General features: G+C 48.2%; 1 protein-coding gene and 1 long non-coding RNA gene across 3 annotated transcripts; one reads left to right on the top strand and one right to left on the bottom strand.

The window, feature by feature from the left end:
* Window positions 1–1563: 1563 nt before the first annotated feature.
* SFXN4 (sideroflexin 4) lies at window positions 1564–26031 on the bottom strand. Of its 2 annotated transcripts, XM_078434876.2 has the most exons (14): window positions 25628–26031; window positions 24170–24235; window positions 22020–22094; window positions 20630–20656; window positions 20489–20543; window positions 18224–18249; window positions 17448–17501; window positions 17306–17362; window positions 17108–17173; window positions 16218–16290; window positions 15226–15341; window positions 8217–8302; window positions 6488–6605; window positions 1564–1970 (listed from the first exon to the last, which is right to left on the bottom strand). In XM_078434876.2, exons 1-14 carry the CDS (start codon window positions 26012–26014, stop codon window positions 1893–1895), a joined length of 1284 nt encoding a protein of 427 aa, XP_078291002.1. In that variant the 5' UTR covers window positions 26015–26031; the 3' UTR covers window positions 1564–1892. The 2 variants fall into 2 exon arrangements, with proteins under 2 accessions (XP_078291002.1, XP_078291003.1); XM_078434877.2 differs by lacking the exon at window positions 17108–17173.
* On the top strand, window positions 18845–22008 carry LOC144613202 (uncharacterized). The gene is made up of 3 exons (XR_013550582.2): window positions 18845–19057; window positions 20495–20565; window positions 21908–22008. It is a non-coding gene; the product is annotated as an uncharacterized LOC144613202 (long non-coding RNA).
* Window positions 26032–27690: the final 1659 nt, after the last annotated feature.

Below are 27690 nucleotides of genomic sequence, written 5' to 3'. Positions count from 1 at the left end.
TAGGCTTTTTTAAACAGTTTTTTTCGTTTAGGCTTTTGTGAAACCCTTTTAACCAAATTTGAAGATAACCATCATTCTGGCCCAGGGAACATTGAAAGCCTCAGATACATTCTTTGATGATTTGGGGCAGGGTGTGTTGGAAACGTCCTCCAGCATGCAGATGTTAGGGTGCCTACTCTGCCATGCACTGCGTTGTGTCCTGAGGCTTCCCTTGTTGCACAACACACACACTTCTTGCTCTCAAGGCATGCGGTCTGGGGGGGGGGGGGGGGGGGCTCAGGGTCAGCAAACAGGCTATCCCACTGTGGTGTGGCCAGGCTAGATACAGTATGAGTGCTATGGGAGCACATAGCAGGGGCACCTAATTCAGTACTGTGTATCCTAGAGGGCTTCCTGGAGGGAGTGATTGATGTTCAAGTTAGACCTGATGCATAAGCGAGAGTTAACCTGGAGCTGGGAACAGCTGATATGAAGGTCCAGGAAGGAAAGACTGCAGCCCATATGAGGAACAGGGTATGGTCCAAAGTGAAGAAAAGGGGCGGCAGGAGATGAATAAGGTAAAGGCTCTTGCCTGCCTGGTAAGGAATTTGGACTTGAACCTGATGCACTGGGAAGCCATTTAAGGCTTTTGGGCAGGTGTTTATCAGAGCAGGCTGAGGCAGGGAAGGGAGGAGCCAGCAGAGAGACTCGAGTAACGCCAGCAGGGGATGCTGATGGGCTGGGCAGGCTGTGGCACTTGTCACCTTTGGGCTCAGCTGTTGAATGGGGTTGAGGGGAGGGAGAAGAGAGGGTGACGCCAGTGATCTTGGGTGATGCTGCTTCGTCGGGGGCGGTGCCATTTCCTGAGACGGGGAGGAAAAGATGGTCTCAAGTGGATGTCTGAGGGGCGGGGTACCGGGGGCAGCAGGAGGGGGGCCTACTGCTCAGAGAAGCAAAAACCCCATGCTGAGTCTGAGCACCCAGCAGACTGGCAGTCAGCGTTCGGGTGGGGTGCGGGGTGGGGAGCAGTTCTAGCAGGGTGGAAGGCGGTGGGCACAGTGAGGGGAGACAATCCTTGAAAACATTTGGCTCTGGAAGGATGTTAGCTATTTTAACGAGGCTGGTGACCCCAGTAGTTCCCTTGCTTCTGGGAAGGAGGGAGGAGTCTGGAGCCAGAGGCAGGGAAGCTACACAGGCATGGAAGGCCCTGAGGAAATCAGAATGGAAGGGCCCAGAGCCCGGCCCACAGCTGACCTTGCGAGGAGGAGGGAAGGCTGGGCGTGGGTGGAAAGAGGTCTGCGGAATTGATGCCAGGAGGTTCCACCGCTGGTCCACAGCCTTGTTTTCACTGTGAGGGAGGAGGCAGGGTCATTTGCCTGAGAGGAGAAAGGAGGCGGATGGCCCCGGGGGCCAAAGATTTTCAGTCATCCAAAATGGGAGTAAGCTGAGGAGGGAAAGAGGATTGCTTTGGGGGTGGAGGCCTTCAGCGCTCACCAGAGGCTCCCACTTACCTTGAGGTGGGCCACCAATTTAATGCCTGGGCCCTGGGCACGGGAGAGCCTTTTCCTTTATTTTTCCAAATACTCAACTTTTAATAAGTTTATTAGTAATTTCACAGTATCCCTTCAGAGGCCGATGAACAAACACCTAGAGAATCGAATCTTCTATCACCCGTCCCCTCAGCAACCCCATGGGGGTGGACCAGACAGGACAGCCTCTTGTTTCCCCTTTCATCCAGGCTTGAAACCCCAGGCGCCTGCCTGGAAAGGGCGCTGGCCTGTGCAATTGTAAGCCATCCTGGGGGCACAGACACCTCGGGTTCCAGACCCCTGGCAGAGTCCTCGGAACGGGCACCTCGAGCAGAGAGGAAGGTGTTCAAGCAGGAACAGAACAAATTCACCAAAAACTCATCCCTATACCCCTCTGTTATAGAAGAGTTCCGTTTCTTCTGTTGCGGACTGAATTTCCTTTTCAAGCTTATTGCACTGTATCTGAAAAACAAAGTTAAATTCTTAATATTTATATTAACTTTTCTTGCCTTAAGAGCCAAGGCAAAAAAATATATGTATGTATTACAGAAAGCATCTATTTTCCGGTCCAACTTTTTCAGTGATGTCTGATCGACAACAACAAAAAAGCAGAACTTCTTGAACACTTTGTTATGGAGAATTTCAAATATAAACACACGCAGAAAGAATACAATGGGCCCTCATCTACTCATCACTCAGCATTAGTAACAACCTGCCAATCTCCTTTCATCCGGCATCTCCCAATCCCAATTTGGGGTATTTTCTGGAGTATTTGAAGGCAATTCTCAGATCTGTCATTTTACCTACAAATGCTTCCCTATGAAATTCCAAAGGACAATGACTTTGTTATGCAACTACTCTGCTGTCATCACACCCACCAAAGTTAACAACAATCCCCCTAATCCCCAGTCACGGTTCTTAGTCTCACGAGGTGGCAGAAGTACTAGCTTAGTGGAAAAGGAGTTTTGCAGGGGACAAGTTTCCCTGTCAAGGTCACTGAGTTTCCAGACCTGAAGGTTGCTGCAGCCCGTGGTACGTCTGAGAAGATGTCTTGGTCCTGGGTGGGGGCCAGACAAGGAGGCAGGGCTTGGGGACCCCACTGGCTGGGGACCACCATTCAGCCACCTCTGTGCCCACCTTGGACAAACAAGGTTCTTTCAAGGTCTAGCAAATGCCAAGACTTGCTTGGCTGTTGGCGGGGAGAGGCTCAGGAGGGGAAATGGATTCCATTTCCTGCCTCTATTCTGGCCTCTGAGAGCCCTGCCCCTTCAAGCCTTGCATGACCCACTGGTTGCCTTCAGAGTAGAGCCTGCCTCCTGGGCCTGGCCACACAGGCCCTGCTATCTGGCCCCAAGCATGTTGCCAGTCACACTCAGTGACTTGTGCCCAGCTACATTGGACTCCTCAGCTCTCCTATACCCCGACTTGGAATGCCCTCTTCACTCCCCCATCTCTGCCTGTTGAAATCCATCCACGTCCAAAGCCTACTTCTTCCAGGCAGCCTTCCTGGATCAGCCGGCAATTCTCTTCTTTCCCTAATCTCCCCATAGCCTTTTGGTCATACTTACTTCCTAGCAGGTAACAGTTGTTTCCATATGTGACACATTACCCTTCCTGCCATCTGTCCCATCTGTTCTTCCACAGCAGCAGAATTTTAAATAGATCCAAAATAAAGACCTCATTTCCCAGCTTCCCTTGCGGTGAGGCTTGACCACATGACTAAGTTCTGGCCAATGTGATGAAGTGAAAGTGGCACGGGGCCAAGTGGAATGAGAAAGGTACCATCTGGTACCCTGAAGATGGGGCCAAACCCTAGGAATGGTGTCATGCTGGCCTGGAAGGAATTAAGATCCCTGAGGACTTTATGGCGCATCGCTGCCTTATTGGGCTGGTCACCTCACAGTAGAAAGCAAAATGGAGCCTCTGATGTCAAGCAGGGGCCTGTGTCAAGCAATGACACAAGTAGTCAGAGGTACTGCAGCTCCGAGATTATCGCCGGGACCGGCATCAGCTGATACCCCAGCACTGGCAACAAGCCGAACCAGAGGAGGTCTGCAGGGGCTCTTCATAAAGGGACGAGTTTTGCGGCAAACCATCAGACTCTTCTGATGTGACCCCTCTATGACCACTTAAAAAGCAGCTGCCGCCAAAGGCACTACCCGATTGATCTCGAACATGACTGAGATCCTTCACGGCTTGACCATAATAAGCGGTAAGTGCCGAGAGCTGACCCGACTGGACCACGGCCTTATCTCAACTGCGCACCCACAGACTGACTTCACGTTGGCTTCGCTAACTTCTGCACCTTTCCGTTACCTTGTTTGTTGTGTGACTTATGTTCTGTTCCATGCGCTGTGTAAGAAGCCAAGTTTAATCACATGGTGAAATGTCACCCAGTTTGGAACCCTGAACCTGCTTTTATGATCGTGATTCCCTTTGCTTTGTGACTGGATAAAACTGGTGCTTTATTGGAAAAGGTACTGTGGAAAAACACAACTCATGTGTGCGCCTTCCCAGCGTGCTCATGACACATTTTATGTGAGTGAGAAACAACTTCTACCTTGTTCAGGTTGTTGTTATTTTTTATCTCATTTACAACCGAATGTAATTCTAATTTATTTTTAAAATTTTTTTTAAGTTTATTTATTTTGAGACAGCATGAGCAGGGAAGGAGCAGAGAGAGGGAGAGAGAGAGAATCCCAAGCAGGCTTTGCATGTCAGTGTGGAGCCTGATGTGGGGCTGAACTCACGAAACGTGAGATCATGACCTGCGCTGAAACCAAGAGTCAGACACTCAACCAACTGAGCTACCCAGGTGCCCCAAAACGTAATCCTAGTTAATACAGAGCCCTTCCTTCCCTCTGTCCTGGTTATTGGCATCACACCTAAACCAGAAATCTGGGTATCCCCTTGGATCCTTTTCTCTTTACTTTCACCCCCAATCTGAATGCTCACAAATTCTAACTCGCCCAATTCAATATTTCTCTCTAACCTACTACCATGGAGCTACTCTGAGCCCCCCATCACCTCCAGCCAGAATGTGTCTACAGCCCCCCAGCTGTCCTCCTAGCCTCCAGGACTGCCCCCATCTACACTGTGACATCCAAAGAGTGATATTTCTAAAATACAACCTGACTAAGCCACTCCCCCCTGGAAACGTCTCCCTCATTGCCTCCGTATAAAGTTCTATCACCATGAGGGGCTGGTAAGGTCCTTCCCCCATTGGCCCCGCCTCTCCATAGCTGAATAGCCCACAGGGGAATTTCCTCCTTCACTCTGAGTGCCAGTGCGACCAGAAGTAATTATTTGCAAAAGGGTTCACTTTTATTACAATCTTATTATAATAAGCCATGGTCTAGGTGGGCCTGTAAGGATTAAAAATATATTCTAACATTTTATTTTAATAAATAAATATTTAGCAATATTTAGCGAGTATAGCAACTAAGAGAATTTAAAGTTTCTACGTTAGGTGATGGCAAAGTTACCTGAATTAATGATGTTATGAACCTAGATTTGGGTTTTGAACAAGCTCATTCCATAAATTTAAATGCTTTTGAAGACATCACTGATTTTTAACTTCGGTGACAGAAACAAACATTTGAAATTTTCAGCTAAGAAACGCCAGGAATCGCCAAAAGCTGTGACATCAACAATGTCCCTGACAGCAGCAACAGCCTTTTGCGGAGATACTATCTTTAATTCTCTGTAATGGATATGGAAACTGAATCTCACGGAATTTAAGCAAATTGACCGAGGTCATGGAGGAGCTGGGAATTTGAACCCAGGTAGTCTGACTCATCATCGATTATAATTATATCCTTGTCTATAGAACTACATCGTCTAATACAGAAACCGCTAGCTGCATGTGAGTACTTAAAATACATTAAATAAAAAATTCAGGGGCACCTGAGTGTCTCAGTCGGTTAAGCCTGACTTCGGCTCAGGTCATGATCTCGCAGTCCGTGAGTTCGAGCCCCGCGTCGGGCTCTGTGCTGACAGCTCAGAGCCTGGAGCCTGTTTCAGATTCTGTGTCTCCCTCTCTCTCTGCCCCTCCCCTGTTCACGCTCTGTCTCTCTCTGTCTCAAAAATAAATAGGGGCGCCTGGGTGGCTCAGTCGGTTAAGCGTCCGACTTCGGCTCAGGTCATGATCTCATGGTCCGTGAGTTCGAGCCCCGCGTCGGGCTCTGTGCTGACAGCTCAGAGCCTGGAGCCCGTTTCAGATTCTGTGCCTCCCTCTCTCTCTGACCCTCCCCCATTCATGCTCTGTCTCTCTCTGTCTCAAAAATAAATAAACGTTAAAAAAAAAAAAAAATTAAAAATAAATAAATAAATAAATAAACGTTAAAAAAAATTAAAAAAAAATGAAATTAGAGGAGCCTGGGTGGCTTAGTTTGGCTCAGGTCATGATCTCATAGTCCGTGAGTTCGAGCCCCGCGTCGGGCTCTGTGCTGACAGCTCAGAGCCCCGAGCCTGCTTCAGATTCTGTGTCTCCCTCTCTCTCTGCCCCTTCCCTGCTCACACTCTGTCTCTCTCTCTCTCAGCAATAAGTAAACATTTAAAAAAATAATTCAAAAAAAAATTCTGTTCCTCAGTCACATTAGCCACATTGTAGGTGCTCAACAGCTATATGTGGTTAGAGGTGGTTGTATTAGCATACGTATCAAACATTTCCATCGCTGCAGAAAGTCCCATTGGATGAGGCATCACTATGGAACGTTATGGGGTATCTAAAAAATCTCAAAGGTTTTTTAAATATCCCAGAAAAATGCTTCTGGTATATCACTAAGAAAAATAGAATCCAGAATTGCACAAGTGATCTGCGGGACGGGATTAAATAATGTTATTCTTATACTTCTGTAAACTTCGCAGATTTCTTACAATTCTCTTTCTCTTACAATGAGGAGAAGAAAAAGGCTTGTTTTTTTTTTTTTGTTTGTTTTGTTTTTGTTTTGAGAGAAATTTGAATAGGGGGCACTTACCCGTTCAATTTGTGGGTACATACTAAAAGAAACTGGCACCATCAGTCCCATTACTAAGACAGTACAGGACAGCTTGAAGGTCCATAATGACCACGGATATTGCCGGAAAAACTGGGTCCTGTAAGAGACAAGGTTACTGGGCTTTCTTCAGAGGTTGGCCCTCTGCTCTAATGGTCTTACGTGCAGCTGGCCGGGCCCACGCCTTGGTCCCCACTCACCAGCAAACAAGCGATACCAACAGCTGCACTGACGGAGCGCTCGCTGGGCGTCAGGCCTGGGGTTCAGCACTTCCCAGGCATTTGCCCATTTGATCCCCAACAACCCTTTGAAGTTTGTGTTATCATCACCCCCTTTCACACAAACAAGGACACAGCCACCGACCAGTTAAGTCACTTGTCCAAAATCCCACACCTCCAAAGTGAGAGGCCAGATTCTAGATGCTGGGCTCTGCTGACATGCATGTGACCTTCTGACCCAGCCTGGGAGCCAGAGATCCAGGGGCCTGGGTCCGGCTGCCACTGACAGACTGCAGGGTCTTGGGCAAGACCCCTTCCCTTCCTGAGCCCGGGTTCATTCACACGCAGAATAAAAGGGCTGAGTCAGAAGAGCCACCGAGGTCACTCCAGGTTGGACACTATCACAGCTGTGAGGGCCCACTGGGAAATGAACGCCATCCCTTCTCCCCAGGCCGCTCTTGTCACTAGGTGGGCTTCAAGGGATAGACCGGAGGGTGCCAGCTTTCGGAGGAAGCCCAGCTCTGACCCAGCCAGACTGGTCCATGAAGAACCCGGCCAGCATTAGTCTCTACAGCCATCCAGCCGGTGGCCCATGGGAAGTAACACTTGGCTCTAAGCGGCATGCTGCTACTTCTAGAAAACACTCCTTATGTGGTCCTAACGAAGGCTTTCTAACTCACCACGCTGGATAGAGGGGATGGGTTCCGGTGACCCCATCTGGGCCAACTGAGTCCTCCTCTGGGAGTTTGTGAACCGAGTGGAAGACATTCCCTGTCTCTGCCACATTTCTATCCCTCCTCCGGACTCTTTGAGGATAGCAGCTGGGAGGTGTTGGCAGTCACGTCCCTCATCACCATGAAGAAGCCAGCGTGTGGCAGGACAGAGGGAAGCTGACACCGTGAAGATAGGACCGTCCCTGCGGTGGGGCGTCTGCTCAGCTGCCCTGGGCTACGCTCTCTGCCCGCACCCAGTATCTAAACCAACACATCTGCCTTCCGGCCTAAGCTACTGCGTGTTGGGCTTGTCACTGGCAGGTCCCCAGGACTTCCTCCCAACCGGCCATTTCTTGCTTCTCAAAAGGGATGGTGGTCTGCTGAATCTAGGCCACTTAGGCTAATTTAACACATGCTTGAATGAAGGGGGAAGGCAGGCTTGAGCCACACTCACAACACATCAGAGCTGGGAGAACCTGCCAATCACCTCAACTCAGCATTCGAGACCTGAGGGGCTGTGCCTCAGCAGGTGCTGGGACACGCCCAGGAACACACAGCGAGCTGAGAACAGGGTCTGGGTGAGATTCCACGTTTAAGGAACAGGCAAATCTGGATTTCCATGCGTGCCCCAAGTGAATCCTGCTGTCCTAACTGTGATGAACAGAATGTAGCAGGAAGGTGACCAAAGAAACTTCTTCCCATCCCTCCCACCAGGCTCGGTGTTTGACAAGTTTTGTAAGGATTTTGAGTGTCAAACGTCTATTCCTACCTGCCTCTTACCTTATGAAAAAGTGGGAGAAGACTTCAGGGATAAAAGCGGAGGTCCCAAACAGCACGATCCTGGACGTCGCCGTATCTTTAACGGCCTAGTAGAAATGGAAAGGAAGCACCTTAACACATGGCATGAGGCCATTTCCGGATATTCTTCAGCACTTCTCTTTTCTCACTTAGAAAAATAATGCAGGTGGAGAGAGGTGGAGGCAGCCCCACGTGCGTGCAGCTGGAGGACCGCGGGGGCGGGTGCAGGAGCAACTGGGGACGGGATTTGCCTCCGCTGACTCCACAATGGTCTCCATTGGTCTGCCAACCACCCAAAGTACAAAGCGAAGGCAGCTTATAGAAACATCGTCACCTAGAACCAAAGGGCAGGCCCCTTGGTGGAAATGCTGGAAGTGCCCCCCGAGGACTGCTGCATGATTTCCTTTCAATCCAGGACGCTGCCACAGGCCTCCTGATCCCGAGCAGCAGCCCAGCTATTCCTACCCCTTTGAGTGGAGGAACCTTCCAGAAGTCCAGCTCAGAGGGCACTGGCGTGGCATCACACCCACACGTGCCATGCACGGATCCACCTGCATGCACCCACCTTTTGCTTGTGTAATGAGGGGTGCTACAAAAATCTTACTTTGCACAAGTAAGTTGTACGGTTGATAACATTTTGTCATCTTTTCTATAATATACATTATACATCCAACATTTAAACATGTTATTTACTGTATGGGTTATATATGCACAAAGTCATGTGTACTCAAGGGCAACGTAAGAGACTTTCCGGGGAAATTCTGACTATAGATGACACTCACATGTTAACTTCAGAACCCCAGCCCCGGGTAAGGCAAGACTCCACGGACAGCACTGCTCTGCACAAGATGAACAGGCATGAGGCCACTGTCCCCTTCCAACCCCGTCTCTTCCACAGCTGGCTTCCCAGGACGTGCCTACAGCCTGCCTTCTGGGTTCCCCTCCCATGCCCGCCAGCCCCGCTCTCTGCTTCCCACATCAGATGATGCTCAGCTCATCCGACTCCTCTGCAGAGAACGCCTTTCCCCCACAGGGACAGAGGGGGCCGAGGAGGGTGGCACTTAAACTTTCAGGAATATAAAATAAAACTGCTCAACTTCAGGGAGAGAAAAGCGGCTGCCGAGTGTGGTGTGTTTCCACGTCAGTGGGGCAAGGCCGGCCTCTCTCCACTTGTGTGTGAGGGGAGGACACTGCAAAGCAGACACCTATATTGGGGGGCACTGGGAGACGTGTTACACTTCGCAGCGGAGTGCCTTCCAAGGCCCGTCAAGGGAAAACAACGCAGACTGGCCCCTGAAATCTGATCAAAGGTGCCCTGTTACAATCAGATATTGCTGGTTGCGTAGTTTCTGAAATTTTAGCCACAGAAAATAAACCTTTTGGTGACAGGGAAATGTTGGAAGAATGCTTATCCTTATGCACAGTTGCAGACACTATTCTTTTTATTATTATTATTATTTTAGAGAGAATGAGAAAGAGAAAGCGTGCATGCATGCACAAGGGGGCAGGAGAGGGGCAGAGGAGAGAGGGAGAGCAGGGGAGAGAAAGTGAGAGAGAGAGCGCGAGCGAGAGAGAATCTTAAGCAGGCTCCATGCTTAGCTCAGAGTCTGATGCGGGCACAATCCCACGACTCTGGGATCATGACCTGAGCCAAAAATCAAGCCTCAGATGCTCAACTGACTGAGCCACCCAGGTGCACCAATAAACGTTTTTTCTTTCTTTCTTTTCTTTTTTTTTTTTAAAGCAGACCATCAAATCTTTTACCCTAAATTGGCCTTCATGCAAAAACGAAGCTCCTCCTGGACAGATGGACTAGACGTCCTGACAGCTAGCAGGGCCTGAGGCTGCCTCCCCTGGGAGGCTGAGAGCTCCTGGCTCCTGGAGGGAAGGGATCCTAAGGCCAAGGGTGTGGCTGTGCTCACACAGCAGCTGGAGGGCACGAGGAGCCAAGGAGCAACTCACAGATTAAACACCTGCTCATGGGGTACCTGGGGGGCTCAGTCGGTTGGGCATCTGACTCTTGATTTCAGCTGGGGTCCTGATCCCAGCGTCGTGAGATCGAGCCCCATGATAGGCTCTGCACTGAATGGACCCTGCTTGGGATTCTCTCTCTCCCTCTACCTCTCCGCCCCTCTCCCCCAGTCTTGCTCACTCTGGCTCTTAAAAATAAATACACCTGCTCTCATTCTTCTCTTCAGCTGTGCAAATGATTCACAGCAGCCCTAGCACCCTACAGGTAAAGGGAGCGGAAGACAGATGCAGACAGATGGCCATCCACATAAAGATTTGCGTGGAAGTTCAGAGCAGCGTTATGCATAACAGCCCCAAACTGGACATAATCCAAATATCCGTTGCCCGGGGAATGGATACACAAAACCTGGAAGGCACATCCATACAATGCAATGCTGCTTAGCAATGAAAAGCAACAACCTTTCGGCGCCTGGTACAGGCGGATGAACCTCAAAAGTGAAAGAAGTCAGACACAAAAAAACACTTGTACAAGTCACTTACATGAAATTTCTGAAAGGCAAAACTATGAGGACAAAAAGCAGATCAGTGTTTCTCTGGGGCCGGGGGTGGGAGAAGGGAGTGGCTCAATGGGCACAAGGGAGATTTTTAGGATGAAAATGTTCTAGATTTGGACTGAGATGATAGCCGCATAACTGGTTAAATTTACTAAAATTCATCCAACTATACTTGCGCCACAGGTGAATTTTATAGTATATAAATTACATCTCAATAAAGCTATTAAAAATGTCTCGTTAGGGTGGTTCTTAGGCACAAAACCTTTGTTTCGAAAACGAGGTGTTTCAGGCAACCACTTGTCCCCTTGTTACCTGTAATTCATTTAGAAAGGTGGCCACTACCGGGGTGCCTGAGTGGCTGTCGGTTAAGCGTCCAACTTCAGCTCAGGTCATGATCTCACGGTTCATGGGTTTGAGCCCCACGTCAGGCTCTGTGCTGACAGCTGGGAGCCTGAGCCTGCTTCGGATTCTGTGTCTCCCTCTCTCTCTGCCCCTCCCCTGTTCACACTCTGTCTGTCTCTCTCTCTCTCAAAAATAAACATTAAAAAAAATTTAAAAAGAAAGAAAAGGTGGCTCCTATTTTTCAGACACGCTACTAAACGTTCTAGCAGGAATCTGGTGGCAGGCATGTAGCTAATGGTTTGTAATTCAGCTCAACTCAACACATCTCCGGAGGCAAGGGAAACAAAAGCAAAAATGAACTACTGGGACCTCATCAGAATAAATATCTTCTGCACAGCGAAGGAAACATCAGCAAAACTAAAAGGCAACCGATAGAATGGGAGAAGATATTCGCAAATGACATATCAGATAAAGGGTTAGTATCCAAAATCTACAAAGAACTTATCAAACTCAACACCCAAAAAACAAATAATCCAGTGAAGAAATGGGCAAAAGACATGAATAGACACTCCTCCAAAGAAGACATCCAGATGGCCAACTGACACATGAAAACATGCTCAACATCACTCATCATCAGGGGAATACAAATCAAAACCACAATGAGATAGCACCTTACACCTGTCAGAATGGCTAACATTAACCACTCAGGCAACAACAGATGTTGGCGAGGATGCGGAGAAAGAGGATCTCTTTTGCGTTGCTGGTGGGAATGCAAGCTGGTGCAGCCACTCTGGACAACAGTATGGAGGTTCCTCAAAAAACTAAAACTAGAACTGCCCTACGACCCAGCAATTGCACTACTAGACATTTATCCAAGGGATACAGGTGTGCTGTTTCAAAGGGACACATGCACCCCCATGTTAATAGCAGCACTATCAACAATAGCCAAAGTATTGAAAGAGCCCAAATGTCCATCGATGGATGAATGGATAAAGAAAATGTGGTATAGGGGCGCCTGAGTGGCTCAGTTGGTTAAGCGTCCGACTTCAGCTCAGGTCACGATCTCGCGGTCCGCGAGTTCGAGCCCCGCGTCGGGCTCTGGGCTGATGGCTCAGAGCCTGGAGCTTGCTTCCGATTCTGTGTCTCCCTCTCTCTCTCTGCCCCTCCCCCGTTCATGCTGTGTCTCTCTCTGTCTCAAAAATAAATAAACGTTAAAAAAAAAAAAAAAAAAATTAAAAAAAAAAAAAAAAAAGAAAATGTGGTGTATATATATATATATATATACATATATATATATATGTGTGTATATATATATATACACATATACATATGTGTATATGTACATATACATACACATACATATATATGTGTGTATATATATATACACATGTACATACACATACATATATATGTGTGTATATATATACACACATATACATATGTGTATATGTACATATATATACACATACATATATATATGTATGTGTGTGTATATATACACACACACACACACACACACACACACACACACACACAATGGAGTATTACTTGGCAATCAAAAAGAATGAAATCTTGCCATTTGCAACTATGTGGATGGAACTGGAAGGTATTATGCTAAGTGAAATTAGTCAGTCAGAGAAAGACAAAAATCATATGACTTCACTCCTATGAGGACTTTAAAAGACAAAACAGATGAACATAAGGGAAGGGAAACAAAAATAATATAAAAACAGGGAGGGGGACAAAACAGAAGAGACTCATAAACACGGAGAACAAACTGAGGGTTTCTGGAGGGGTTGTGGGAGGGGGGATGGGCTAAATGGGTCAGGGGCATTAAGGAATCTACTCCTGAAATCATTGCTTCACTATATGCTAACTAATTTGGATGTAAATTTAAAAAAATAAAAAATGAAGTTAAAAAAAATTTAAAAAAATTAAAAAAGAAAGAAAAGGTGGCTCCTATTTTTCAGACACGCTACTAGACGTTCTGGCAGGAATCTGGTGGCAGGCATGTAGCTAATGGTTTGTAATTCAGCTTTGTGAATCACGGACAGGGTTTACAGCAAGATGTTTGTGAGCCAAACAACGCTATATTTACCAACTGAACGAGCAGCCATCTTTTCTTTTCTTTTTTTTTAATTTTTTGTAACGTTTATTTATTTTTTGAGAGAGCGAGAGACAGAGTGTGAGTGGGGGAGGGGCAGAGAGAGAGAGGGAGATGCAGAATCCGAAGCAGGCTCCAGGCTCCGAGCTGTCAGCACAGAGCCCAACGTGGGGCTCGAACTCACAAGCTGTGAGATCATGACCTGAGCCGAAGTCACACGCTTAACTGACTGAGCCACCCAGGCGCCCCATCAGTCATCTTTTCTGACCTCCTCTTCTGCTGATACATAGGGCAGAGGGTGTCCCGACAGGAGTCCCCTTGAACACTGACACCATGAGAAGCTATTATTCCCTTCACTTCTTATTGGGCTGTTCTATGCTGCTGTTCAGGCCATTTGCACACAATTGCCTCATGCTATGATTCTTTAGCTAATGGCATTCCACAGAGAAAAAACAAAAACAAAAAAAACCAAAAAAACCTCACCTGCTGAAAAAGTAATTTTACAAAAAGTTCAAACCCCAAATGAGACCACCATAGGCCAGTCCAGTTTCTTCAACCTGAATGCACACAGAAGCCAGGGTGCTGAATTGAGCAAAAGAATTCAACTATTTAAAAATAAAACTTATTAAAAATTGAGGCCTTGGAGGGGCGCCTGGGCAGCTCAGTTGGCTAAGTGTCTGACTCTTGATTTCAGCTCAGGTCGTGATCTCGAGGTTCGTGAGATTGAGCCCCATGTGGGGCTCTGTGCCGACAGCGTGGAACCTGCTTGGGATTCTCTCTCTCTCTTCTTCTTCTTCTTCTTCTTCTTCTTCTTCTTCTCTCTCTGTCCCTCTGGCATGCGCTGTCTCTCTCAAAATAAATAAATAAACTTAAAAAAATATTTACAACAAAATTTTATTTTATTTATTTATTTATTTATTTTAATATATATTTGTTATAGAAAATTCTTTTTTTTTTTTTAATTTTTTTTTCAACGTTTTTTATTTATTTTTGGGACAGAGAGAGACAGAGCATGAACGGGGGAGGGGCAGAGAGAGAGGGAGACACAGAATCGGAAACAGGCTCCAGGCTCCGAGCCATCAGCCCAGAGCCCGACGCGGGGCTCGAACTCACGGACCGCGAGATCGTGACCTGGCTGAAGTCGGACGCTTAACCGACTGCGCCACCCAGGCGCCCCACAACAAAATTTTAAAAACCGAAGCCTTTTTGAAGAGTTCTGGTCAGAGCACGGTTTTTCTCAGCCCAGCCTTGCCAGCAGACTGGTCCGGAAAGACGAAGACTATAAGAAAATCTGCTGTGAGGGGGACCGCGAACACCGCTCTCAAATCCAGACAGGGAGTCACTGACTTCCACAAGTGCAGAGCAGCCTTGGGCGGGTGTGTGTGTGGATGCTGAGCTGGAAAAATAAAATCTCACCCTCAGAGAGCGGCCTAGCATTTGGTGGAAGCCCGTCTGCGGCGGTCAGTCTCATGTGTCAACCTGGCTAGGCGATGGGACCTGGTACTTAAACCAAACACTGACGTGCTACCGTGGGGCTATTTTGTAAATGTGGTTAACATCTATAATCAGTTAACTTTAAGCAAAGATTACCTTCCACGGTGTGAATGGGCCTTGTTTAATCAGTTGGGAAGCCTTGAGAGCAAAATCAAGAAGGTTTTCCCAGAGAAGAAATTTTGCCTCAGCGGCTCCTGAGTTTCTAACCTGCCGACCTGGCCTACACTTGAGCAACCTATGGGCCCTACGATTGAATCAGCCAATTACTTAAAATAAATACACACATGCATACATACGACTGGTTTTGTTTCTCTGGAGAACCCAGACTAATTGCATATTAGTGGTGTAAAATGGAAACATCATTTCAAACATCACAGTGCAAAATGGAAAACCGCTCTGTCTGCAAGAGGGAAAACAGGATAAGGAAAGATGGAAGGGAGACATGACTTGGGTACAGCTCTCAAACAGAAAACTCAATGCTCTACCCAAGAGGCAAGCCAGCTAAGGCTCCACTGCGTCCCCTTACCTTTGTCCCGGCTCTTCTGGAATAGCCCATGACGTTGCCTTCCTTGTCCATGACTTCAATCCCTCGAATGGGCTCAAGGCTTCGGGCGGCAACAACATTCATGGCACTGATGTGGGCTGTGGATGTAGAGAAGAAAATGCACAACAGGGGGTGAGTTTGGCCCAGTGAAGGAACACCTTTTCTGATGTCACGCCTCTTCCTCTGATGGCTGTGCTTCCTCCGCCCTCAGGCGGTCACCTGGCGGGAGCTGGCCAACCGAGCTCTGTCCTGGGGCTGTGGAGCTGGATCAGAACTGTTGGCTTCCCAGTCGGTTGGTCCTTCCCTGACCAGGACCCGGCACCAGGTTTCAGCACCTCTGAAAGTCCAGCCCAGCTCCCCGGGAGGATTCCAGGAGAAACCCCGGGGTCCTGGAAATACACCCCCCTTCTTTGCTTTAGCTGGTCTGATCAGGTTTCTATGACGTTCTCCCAAATGTCACCGCCCACATCATTCTGCCAACACTTCAAACCGCTATTATGATTTCCAGAGTCAAACATGGAGTGCGAATTAGTGAATCTGCAGGCTGGCAAACTTGAAACGGTTAACATCTCTGTTGCTCCCACTAGAGTCTGTCCGCCAGGCTGGAATCCCCCCTACTGCCACCTATTCCCTGTGTGACCCTAGGACAGTTAATGTTCCCCTGCCTCAGCCTCTGCTTCCGTAAACGGACTACCGATATTGCTACCCATACATTTTTGTCAGGATTAAGTGAAATGATACATGCACAGGGCTTGCACAGTCTTGCAAATGTAATTGTGTTCATCCTCTGACAATGAAGAGCATATCTACAGAGCAAGTGTCACCTCTCAAACCAAGGACCTAGTTTGGCCCCGGGGGCCCCGGAAAGCTACAAATAGCAGCTGTCATCAGTCACAATGTGGCCAAGGGACCTGGCTGTCCCCAAAGATGAAGGAAAGCTCAGAGACCACAGAGACTGCATGCTTCCTGCTTACTCAGAATGATGATGGGAAGGGCTTTTTTCAATAACATGTTATTCAGCCGCATCTGGAGCAAATGAGGGAGTAACTAGAAAAACAAGAGAAAAATCATTATTGCCTAGGTCTGAAAAATCAGCTGAACATACTCAATAGCAAGAGTTAGCATCGACCTAGTTCCTGGCACAGGTCAGGCCTTTGCAAATGCTCTCCGTGTATTTTTTAATTCTTGCAACGCTGAGGTGTTCTCCCGATTATCAGCGGAACACACGGAGGCTTAGGGAGGTTATATAACTTGTCCAGAGTCACTGAGCCACTAAGAATTTGAGCCAGGATGCCAACCCAGGCTTATCTGACTCTAATGTCTGCGTTTTTAACCATCACGGTGCCCTGACATCCAAAGCAATATACGATTTGTACATGTTTATCTAGCCTAAATACATTTTTTAAAAAGGTAAGAGTACTGAGTATATGCCTAGAAACTTGGGATGCTCATATGCTTATTTGGGGGGGGGGGTGACAGGATTACAGGTGACCATTTCCTTTCTTATCTCTTAGTCATACTTTCTAAGTTGTTTGAATTGAGGGGGTGGCTGGGTGGCTCAGTCAGTTGGGCGTCTGACTCTCGATTTCGGCTCAGGTCACGATCCCAGGGCCGTGGGATTGAGCCCCATGTCAGGCTCTGTGTTGAGCATGGAACCTGCTTGGGATTCTCTCTCCCTCTCTCTCTGCCCCTACCCTGCTCACGCACGCACTCTCTCTCTTAAAAAAAAAAAAAAAAAAAAAAAATTTGAATTAAAAAACAAAGATTAAAAAAATAGTTTGAGTTGAAACATGAATTTTAATTCAGAATATTTTGTTTTGTCCTGAGGAATAAATAAGATTTGACAGATTTTTAAAATACCCACTCCAAAAAAGGATGAAGAAGCAATTACTCCTGTCCCTAGTAATAGACTCTCATGTGGGCGACGATTCTAAGGAAAAAACAAAAGTACATACTTAGCAAATACCACAGTTTTACCCTGGAAGGATAATTAAAACAAACAAACAAAACTCCAAAAGAAATAACAGAGAATTGCATATCCCCTGGGCCTCATAATACTCACATAACTTGCGTTTCCGTTGACAATGTTGAATGCCGTAGTGTAGGTGTAGAAGGAAACCTGCACAAAGACGGAGGCAAACGGATCACACACTGGTTTCGAGCACAACAGAATTCAGTCATCATGAAATAGAAACAGTTGTTACCTGAGGTAAAATCAGGGACTTCAGACTTTTCACCGACAGCATCGACAAAAAGATCTTTTAAGAAAATAAAGCAAAGTTTTAAGTGTTCTGGGGGAGGGGGAGCTGCCGGGCAAAGGACTTCCCAGGGGAGATGCAGGACTGGCCCCCCAGGACCTGGGACAAGGAGGCGAAGGTGCAGATGCAGAAGGCTACAGGGCAAGTGATGCCTACAGGGCACTGAGGACACCTGGGACTCTCACACGGGTCCCTGCCTCAAAGACCTGCGATGCAGCAGGGCGGGGCAGCTGAGAAGTCTGCACTTGGCAGTGGGCGCACACACAGGACGGGTGTGGGAGAAGTGACGGAGGAATGCTGTCACTTTGTGAAAAAGCACCCCGTGAGAGTGACGGTGGTACAGCCTCTCTGGGGTGGGGGTGGGGGGGCAATCCCAGGTCCCAGGAGAGGGCCTGTACTGGGCAGGGGTGGGGTGGAGGGTTAAGGGAGAGAAGGTCACGGACAGTCCTGTGTGCTTGCAGCAGGGAGCACTTCATCCGCCTTGTAGCGCTCTGAGCACAGTAGGCATCCAGAGAAAGGACTACCTTGTGACACAGGGACCTTCAAGAGGCCCAGATGCCCGACTGGATTAAGTGTGGGGGGCAGGGTGAAACTACAAGAAGAGCAGCCAAGGGTCAGAGGCAGGGGGTGGTGGGACAGGGCTCCAGAGCTGGAGGACACAAACCGCTGAGGTTAGGAGATGAGTGGACATCTTCCTAAACCTGGGGTCTCAGCTGACTCACCATGGGTGCTGTGAAAGGTAGGAGAGCTGGCAAGGAAGAGAAGAGGGTCAGTGACTGCAGCCCCCGAGGCAGGCGGGAGGGGGGGGGGGCGCACCCACCCGAGAACCTCCTCTCCAGCGCCCTGAAGGCACAGACGCCAAAGGACAGTCTTCATTGTTTCATTTTTTCCTAATAATAACTATATGCATATGGCAAGCATTTCAATCAGCACAGCAAGGAAAGACCTAGAGAGGTGCCCCCGCCCCCCGGGCCTTCCCAGTCCCTCCAACTCAGAGCAAGCGCTGTGAACCTGCACCTGTTTGTCCTTCTGCACGAACTTAGTACATCTGTGATGCAGTCATTTATAATAAGAAATCCGTATTTGCTCTTCGTCCCTGTTCCGAGCACAGAGACCCTAATGCCCTTGGGATTTCCTCAATGAGAACAGCAGTGAAGGAGAAATGAGTGTCTTTTGTACTCCTAAGAACCCCGGTCCAGCTCACCTGAGTTTGTGTTAATGAGGTGACTTTTGGAAAGCCCCTAAGGAGGGGCTGGTTGCCAGGGGAACCAGCCAACGCATGAGGGGGTTGGATTGGACCTTTCGGCCCCACCCCCTACCTCCACCTCCAGGGAGGGGAAAGGGGCTGGAGGCGGGGCTAGTCACAAGGGCCAACGATCTAGTCAACCGTAGTGATAAAGCCTGCTTTTTACAGTGTTTCAGTTGCTGAGGACAAGCAGGTGCTGGCAGAGCAGAGGCCTGGGGAAGGTGTGGAAGCTCTTTCTTCCCCAGCCCACTCTGTGCATCACTTCCATCTGTTCCCGAGCTGTATCCTTTAATAACAAACGGTGAATCTAGTAAGTAAATGGTCTTCCTGAGCTCTGTGAGCCAGTCTAGCAATTTCAAGCCCCAGGAGTTGGGAGGGCTGGGGGGGGGGGGGGGGTGTGAGGACCTCCAATTTACAGCAGGTTCGTCAGAAGCACAGAGAACCCGGACTTTCAATTGGCCTCTGAAGTTGGGGTGGTCTGGTGGGCCTGAGCCCTTAACCTGTGGGGTCTGTCGCTGTCCCCAGGTCGACAGTCAGGACTGACTTAAAACTGTAGGACAGGGGCACCTAGGTGGCTGCGTCTGACTCTTGATTTTGGCTCAAGTCATGATCTCACAGTTCATGAGTTTGAGCCCCATGTCAGGCTCTGCACTGACAGCACAGAGCCTGCTTGGGATTCTCTCTCTCTCTCTCTCTCTCTCTCTCCCCCTTCCTTGCTAGTTCTCTTTCTCTCTCTCAAAAATAAATAAACATTAAAAAAAACCCCAAAACCAGGGGCACCTGGGTGGTTCAGTCAGTTAGCTCAGGTCATGATCTCACGGTTTGTGAGTTTGAGCCCCGCGTCGGGCTCTTTGCTGATGGCTCGGAGCCTGGGGCCTGCTTCGGATTCTGTGTCTCCTTCTCTCTCCGCCCCTCCCTGACTTGTGCTCTGTCTCTCTGTCTCTCAAAAATAAATAAATGTAAAAAAAAAAAAAAAAAATTAAAAACTCAAAAACCTATAAGACACCTGGCTGGTGTCACAGAATTGAAGGGTGTGGGAAAAGCCCATGTATCTGGTGTCAGAAGCGAGGCATTAAAAGGAGAGACAAGTGTTTTTCCTCTACTAGATGGAAACTCCCACACTCTCTGGTGCTCTCTCATGCTCACAACACTTATTCATACAAACGGGATCACTATGCACCGTTTCATATTGTGCCTTTTTCCCCTTTAACTAGTTCCTGGAGATCCATTCTTCTATATTAGCACATGGGATTTACCTCATTCATTTTAATGAATTATTTAACTATAGTCTGAAGTGTTGGAGATTATGGTGTTTCCAGCTTTTTGTTTATAAGAGAATTTATAGTTAAAAGGGCCCTGTATGATCATAGGTTTTATTCCCCTCATTGTAATTAAGATACGAGAGAGAGGCTACTCCATGGAATCCAAAACACTTATGAGTTACCAGTTCTAGAACCATCATCGATGAAATGATCGGCCGTGTTTCTTAGCAGATAACAGAGCAAAGGAGGTTTCAGACCCAGGCCTGTGCCCTCACCCCCAACCTTCCAGATCTTTCCACAGCACTGGATGCAGCTCTGGGCCCCAAACCTGCTCTTCTCCACTATCAACACCTAGACCCTTCAAACATCCCTTTTAAGCTGTTTCCAGACTCACTGTCAGAAATCCTTCTAGACAGAGTTTTTTAACTGTTACAAGCCATGTTTTCTCAACCCGCTTGTGAAAATTGGAATCTGCTCACCTGCAGGCCGAAAAGGAACGGGGATCAGTTTGCTGTTGTCAGGATGCACTGTTGACTTCACAAGAGCAAACACAAGGGTCAGTCTGATGTTTGGTTTTGTTATGGTAGCAGGCTAAAAATTAGCAAGGGGCTGAAACTTACAAGACTTCTCTTCCAAGCTTCTTGTACCTAAAAAGAGAAAAAACAAGCAAAGCTTTTAAAGGTGAATTGGCAGCAAAAAAGGAAAAAAAAAATCTCTCCAGTCTCATTTCTGGTGCCGCCTTTACTCCACCTTTTAGAGAGTGAAGGCCAGAACTGTTCAATGCCACATGGACAGAATAAATCAAAATAAATCAGTCAAGGACGCCTGGGTGGCTCAGTCGGTTAAGCATCCAACGTCGGCTCAAGTCATGATCTCGCGGTTCATGAGTTCGAGCCCCGATCAGGCTCTGTGCTGACATCTCAGACCATGGAGCCTGCTTCAGATTCTGTATCTTCCTCTCTCTTTGTTCCTCCCCCCTCTCACTCTCTCTCTCTCAAATATAAATAAATGTTTAAAAAATTTTAAAAAAATTAATCAAATGTATCAAACAAACAAATGAACTAACAATAAGCAATAAGATGATCCACAGAAAGAAAACAGCCAGAACATTAAAAAGTCCTAAATCTCCTACCTTGGAGAGGACTCAAGGCCAACACCTAACTTACTCTTCAGGTGAGTACCTGAATCTAGCCTGCCCCTGGTTCAGAGAAGAGCAGGCAAGGTGATGTACCATGCCATTAGCCAAGGCACCTGCATCTGAGCCAGGCTGTGAGCCCAGAGGCCCTATCAAGTTCATAAACACACACACACCCCAAACTAAATATGTGAGCTTTCCACAGGCTGCCTCACAGGACTGATGTCTGTAGGCTCTGGAAAGCCCCATCCACCACAAGGTAGATAACAAATGCTTGGTTTAATTAACTCTTTGGGCAGGAGTGTAATCCTGACCTGGACCACTGCCTCTAATGGGAAATAGATTCTGACTTCAGAGGCCTGCCTGAATTCTGGAGTTTCCCATGGGGCTCCAGGGATCGGCCACAGAGGATCCCCACTAATATCTAAGCACAGGAGGAACCCTATGCTTTTTTCTCCTTAATACTAGCTCCTTCTGCTAGTAATCTGGTTTAAGAGAATGAATCCTCACTACATTTAAAAGAAACTAATCCATGGGGCTCCTGGGTGGCTCAGTCGGTTAGGCGTCCGACTTTGGCTCAGGTCATGATCTCGCGGTTTGTGGGTTCGAGCCCCATGTCGGGCTATGTGCTGACAGCTCGGAACCTGGAGCTTGCTTCAGATTCTGTGTCTCCTTCTCTCTGCCTCTCCCCCACTTGTGCTCTGTCTCTATCAAAAATAAATAAACAAACAAACAAAAAAACTAATCCAGTTCTAAAAAGCAGATCCCCTGGACAGTGTTCACTATGACAAGACTCCACCTGATCTGAGACCATGCAAAGCAGAATCTCCTGAGGGCAACCACATCCAACCCTGAACCAGGCACGGGAGACATACCCTTCGGTCCTCCAAGTCATGTGTGAACGCATCTTCATTTGTTAACAATAGTTGCCTTGATTTTTCTATTTTTTCCTATAATCAGAGAGAAAAAAAAATCAAGCAATGATCTCAATATTGTTTAGCTATATCCTCAGATTTAGGAATCACATGCTCCTTGACATCTGATTTCAGTGCAACACGCTGATGATGTTCTCTACTCCCTGAGAGTTTCCATGAGGACAGTCCCGTGTGGCACTCAGATCCAGAGCTCCCAGCTTCCCAGACAGCTCCAGCAGCTCAAGCCACGGGTGCTGCCACCTCCCTCCCATTCTCTGATGTCAGCTGTCTCCGTGAGAGCCACCACCATCTGCCTGGCTTTGAGAGAAACCTGAAGATCTCTCCTCTCTCTCACCCCCACATCTGATCCATTCAGGCTTACTTCCTCTCTTCATTTCTTCTTAATTTGAGAAAAAAAAAAAAAAAAAGAATTAAATACAGAAAATACAAAGAATGAGTACATACTCCCAATCCCCTTCCACAGAATTAACAGCTATAAAACATTCAGTTATATTTGCTTCCAATTTTTCTTTTTTTTTTTCTTTTTCCCCAAAAAGCCATCACCCGCAGTCTCCTGTCTCCCTATTCTATCAGAGAGAAAGTATTATGAGTTCAAGGTATGAAATTCCAGTCCATTTTCTTATACTTCTACAAATAAGAATACATGTATCTGTAAACAAAGATGTAGTTTTGGTTTATATTGTCATCTGCATAAATGTTGTACTTTATGCGTCTTGCTTTTTCCACTTAACATTGTAGATGCTTTCCATGTAACATCATACACGTGTTTCCACGTTAATACTATACATCGCAAACTAGATCATCATTTTCAACTTGTTAGTATTCCACTGTATGAATATACATTATATTTTCCCATCTCCCTACTGATGGGCATTCAGGTTATTTTTCTCTATTATAAACTAGACTGTGGGGGCACCCGGGCAGCTCAGTTGGTTAAGCATCTGACTCCGGCTCAGGCCATGATCTCATGAGCCCCAGGTCGGGTCTGTGCTGACAGCACGGAGCCTGGAGCCTGCTTTGGATTCTGTGTCTCCCTCTCTCTCTGCCCCTCCGCGGCTCACACTCTGTCTCCCTCTCTCCCTCAAAAATAAATAAACATTAAAAAAACATAAAAATAAAAATAAATAAACAAGGCTGCCTGGAACAACTTGAACACAAGGATGGGAGTGTCCCTGTGCCTCTGGCCCTGAGGGATATTGCTGGTGACAGGGCATCTCCTCTTCTGCCCTCAGCAACACATGGTTCAAACCCTGGTCTTTCACTCAGATAGCTGAGCCATTCCCTGAACAGCTCACCTCATCTACAGTCTGGTCCCTCTGATCCTTCGCCACATGGGACCAGAGACCCTCTGAACCACAAACCTCACCACCTCGCCCTGCAGGCTAAATGCAAACCCCTCTCATCTGAGTGACACACAAGGCCCTTCAGGAACTGCCTGGTTCCCCAACGCACTGACCGGACTACCCGCTCTCTCCCCTGGGCTTTGCTTACAGTCCCTTCTGTCTGACCTTTCCTGGATGCCTCCTCCCTCTGGCCTTCCGCCTCCCTTAGAACCCGAGGTCAAGGTCTGTGACCACCTCTGTCAGTCTGTCCTCCATGACCAGGGATGACTGTTTTGATCCCTTTTGAGCCACCAGCACCTGGCCCAGAGCTTGGTATTACCTGTCAGCATTTGCTTACCCACCTTCCAATCTAACAAGCTCATTCTGAAGGAATGAAAACGTGATAATATATATGGATTCTGTTTCCACTGCTTTTCTTTCTTTTTTTTTTTTTTTTTTTAATTTTTTTTTTTCAACGTTTTTTATTTATTTTTGGGACAGAGAGAGACAGAGCATGAACGGGGGAGGGGCAGAGAGAGAGGGAGACACAGAATCGGAAACAGGCTCCAGGCTCCGAGCCATCAGCCCAGAGCCTGACGCGGGGCTCGAACTCACAGACCGCGAGATCGTGACCTGGCTGAAGTCGGACGCTTAACCGACTGCGCCACCCAGGCGCCCCTTCCACTGCTTTTCAACAGGGACACACGGTCTTCCCGTTTCAGAATAAGATGTGAAATGCGTTATCTCAGAAAACAAGGAAATACTCACAATTGAAACGACCAAATTTGTAGGATCCAATAACTCTGTCCACTGAACGAATCTCTGAATAAAAGACTGGAGAGGGAGAAGAGCACCAGAGAGGTTAGTGGTGGCAGAAAAGAAAAGATGTATGGTAATAATAACGGTGAACATAATGTTTGAGACCCTAAAGGGCTTCTAACTGCAGCTCCTGCAACATCCCCATGTTACAGGTGAGGTAAAGCTCACGAACGTACCCAAGAAAACCCAGCCGGGACCAAACCCAGCAGCCTGTGCTCTTAACTACTCTAATATCAAATTACTCTCGAGGATTAAAAGCTCAGACTCTGGGGTCAAATGGGCCTATCTATGTTCACATCGCACAAATGACCTGGAACCAACTACCTAGAAAGTTCTCAGAAGCTTCTTCTTTACCCTCTTATCATTGTTCTAAGACTTAACTTGAGTCATAAAGAACCCGACACCCCAGCCAGGCATCAATAAAGGCAGCTCAGTTCACATGTGGACAGAGGAAGTGTGGTTGGCTTCCAAAACCTTCCCCTTCCCCTCCCCCACAACACACACCACCTCTGCAATGGTTTTGGCTTCCGGTCCTGGCTCTGCCTGGAAAGCTGGAGTTCCCTGTCCCCTTTCAACTTCCCCACTCAAAACCAGGCTAGGCCCTCCTTTAGGTAAGGCTGAAAGAGAACACCCTAGAATTGTATGGTCCAATTAGCCCCGTGTGGCTCTGGAGCCCCTGAAATGTGGCCAGGCCAAACTGAGATACGCTGTATGTGTAAAACAGACACCAGATTTCAAAGATGTAAAAAAGGGCTGTAGATATCTCATTAATAATTTTTACATTGATTACGTGTTGAAACGTTAATATTTTACATTTGTTGGGCTAAATACAATAGACTGTTAAAATTAATTTCTGTTGTTCCTTTTTACCCTTTTGAATGTGGCTACTAGAAAAATTTTAATGACCTCTACGGCTCCCATCGTATTTCTATTGGGCAGCGCCGCCCAGTCACCGCCTGGAGGCGGGGCCCGCGCTACTCCCTGTCTACCGCTGCCGACAGCCCCTGTGCCATCCGAGTGGCTGAGCCTACGGAGGTTAGGAGGGGCGGGGGTGGCTCCTGGATGCAGCTGTTCCTTTCCAAGCTGGTGCTCAGCAACAGCTCAGGCAGCGGAGGGCAGACCCCTGCGAGGCGGGGCCTGACTCTTCAGGGCGATGGGTAGGGTGACCTTGTGACGACCCTCGCTAGCCAGGCCTGGGGTAGCGGTGACACGCGGTAACAGCCCTGGCTGTCGGCCTCCCGCACGCTTGGGTTTCCCCTTCGTCCCCTCCCGGGGTCTGAGGTGGGAAGGCGGGTGGTGCGACCACGTGGCCTACCCAAGGTCACCCGGGCCAGCCAGCACTCCAGCCGGTGACTTCACGCGGCCCAGGGCCTCCCCGCCCCCAGCCGCGCCGGGCCCGGGCCGTACTTGGCGTTCGGTGATCCAGAAGCGCACGTTGGGCTCCATGCGGGGGCCGCGCCGCTGCACCCAGGGAGCCGCCCGGCCCCCGCGTTTCCTCCTCCTCCTGCTCCTCTTCCTGGGACCTATGTAGTGGAGGGAGGCCGCCGCCACCCCGCCAGGCGCGGAGGAGGAGCCGGGCGGCGTGCCCCGCCCAGGCGCGCGCGCGTCCCCTGTTCCCGCTGCCGGGTTCCTGGCTCGCCCGCTGCTCTTTGTCGCCGCGCGCCAGTGGCGGGAACCCGGTGCGCCCGGTATTCCCGCTGCCGGGTCCCCGAACTCCCGATGCTCGCTGTCACCACGCTCCAGCGTCCAGATTCCACGCCTCCATCCCGCCCTGGTCCCCGTGCACCTGCCCATCCTCCTGCAGACCAAGTCTTCCCAACCTTATTCTCCCTTTAGGGTAGCTGGACCGCTTCCAGGTTGGAGGGGTCACCTATGGACCCCTATCACAGTACCTACTGAGAAGAACCTGAATCTTACCCAGATGACCGGTGTGCCAACCTTTTGGAAGGGCGTTGGGGATAGTCAGGATTGGCTACTTAATTTTCACGGTGAAATTTGAAAATGTGGCACCCCTTATTTAAAAACGATTGAGAGTTTCAAAAAGTCAACATCCTGAGCATTAAACCAGGCCCAGGGCCCTTCTAAGTGTGGGGCCCTGACCCTGCGGGTGAAGAGGGCACTGCATAAAGTGCAATCTCCCAAGTTTTTCTCTAGTGCTGGGGCAGTTTCAGTTCCTTCCTTTGAATACCAGATCAAGTAGGGTCTGGTTCTGGAGAAGAAATGCATCTGCCCTCCTCCTGCTGCTACCTCCCCTACATCCTGGCCCTGCACTGGGGTGGGTGGGGTGGTTGTAGAATGTGTGCTCCTGGACGTTTGTTTAGGGAGTTCAGGGGTCTTCAGGAGTCTTGGGTTGAAGACCATAAGTTATTTAGTTGGATGGCATTGGTGAAGTCAACATAAATGGGTCTATTTAGTCATCTGTAAAAAAGAGGACAGTAATCGCACCCATTTTAAGGTTTTGTTGCCGATCAAATGAGACGAAACATGTAAAAGCCCTAACATGACACTGGGTCCGTTGGAAAAGCTGTTCGGGCCTTTAACAGCCAGCTGGCCTGTTCTGTCCCTTGCCTTGTCTTGCCTTTCCCTCCAGGGACATGAAAGCTTAAGGTTTTATGCAGGCTGATATGAATTTGTGCCCCTTTTTGCTCAGCTCACCTGGCTCACTTTTCAATAACCTCAAGAGTTCATCTCCTTTTCCAGGAAGTTCACCCCCATGCCAGTGGCTGGGTAAGCTCCCCCCTCCCCAGTGCTCCCCTCACACCCCAGGAATGCATCTACTGCGTATTGTGCCATAGTATTTAGCACACCTGTAGTATTTTCTGTTGGCTCTACCCTCAAGTATGTCAAATCCAGCTCAGCTTCTCTTCTCTGGACCCTTATAGTCTAGTCTTAACAAAGGAGCCAGAGTGATCCTCCTAGAAAAGCGCTTGAGGCGACTCTTGTCAGTCAAAACCTTCGAAGAGACCTTCTAAATTCTAAACCTTCTGAATTCTTAGAAGAGAATCCAAAGTCCCCAGTTTATCCATTAGGCACTCTGGGCTCCCCTTGACCATTCTCCTCCTTCACCACTGCAGTCTCACAGCCCCTTCAATTCTTCATCCACTCTACACCTACTCTTGCCTCAGGCCCTTTGCACTTGCCAAACCCTTTGCCTAGCACCCTCATTTTCTACATGTTTTATCTCACTTGATCCTCATCAAAACCCTGAGGTATGACAATTATTGCCCTCATTTTACAGATGAGAAAATGGACCTGGACATTGACTTTAAGGCCTTCCTGACGACCCCATCTAGAACATCTCAATTCTCTGCTCTAGCCCCCTACTCTACTTTATTTCCCTTTCAAACATTCTATGTATTTTTATTATATTTATTGGGTTTCCCTCTCTGGAATGTAACTGCATGAAGGAAGGGGGTTGTCTCTTTTTGTTCACCCTTATGCTTCCAAAACCGCACCCAGGATTTACTGAT

The sequence above is a fragment of the Panthera onca genome, chromosome D2 (assembly GCF_046562875.1).
Source record: "Panthera onca isolate mPanOnc1 chromosome D2, mPanOnc1 haplotype 2, whole genome shotgun sequence".
Classification (NCBI taxonomy): Eukaryota; Metazoa; Chordata; class Mammalia; order Carnivora; family Felidae; genus Panthera; species Panthera onca.
This window is presented reverse-complemented; position numbering and strand designations above follow the sequence as displayed.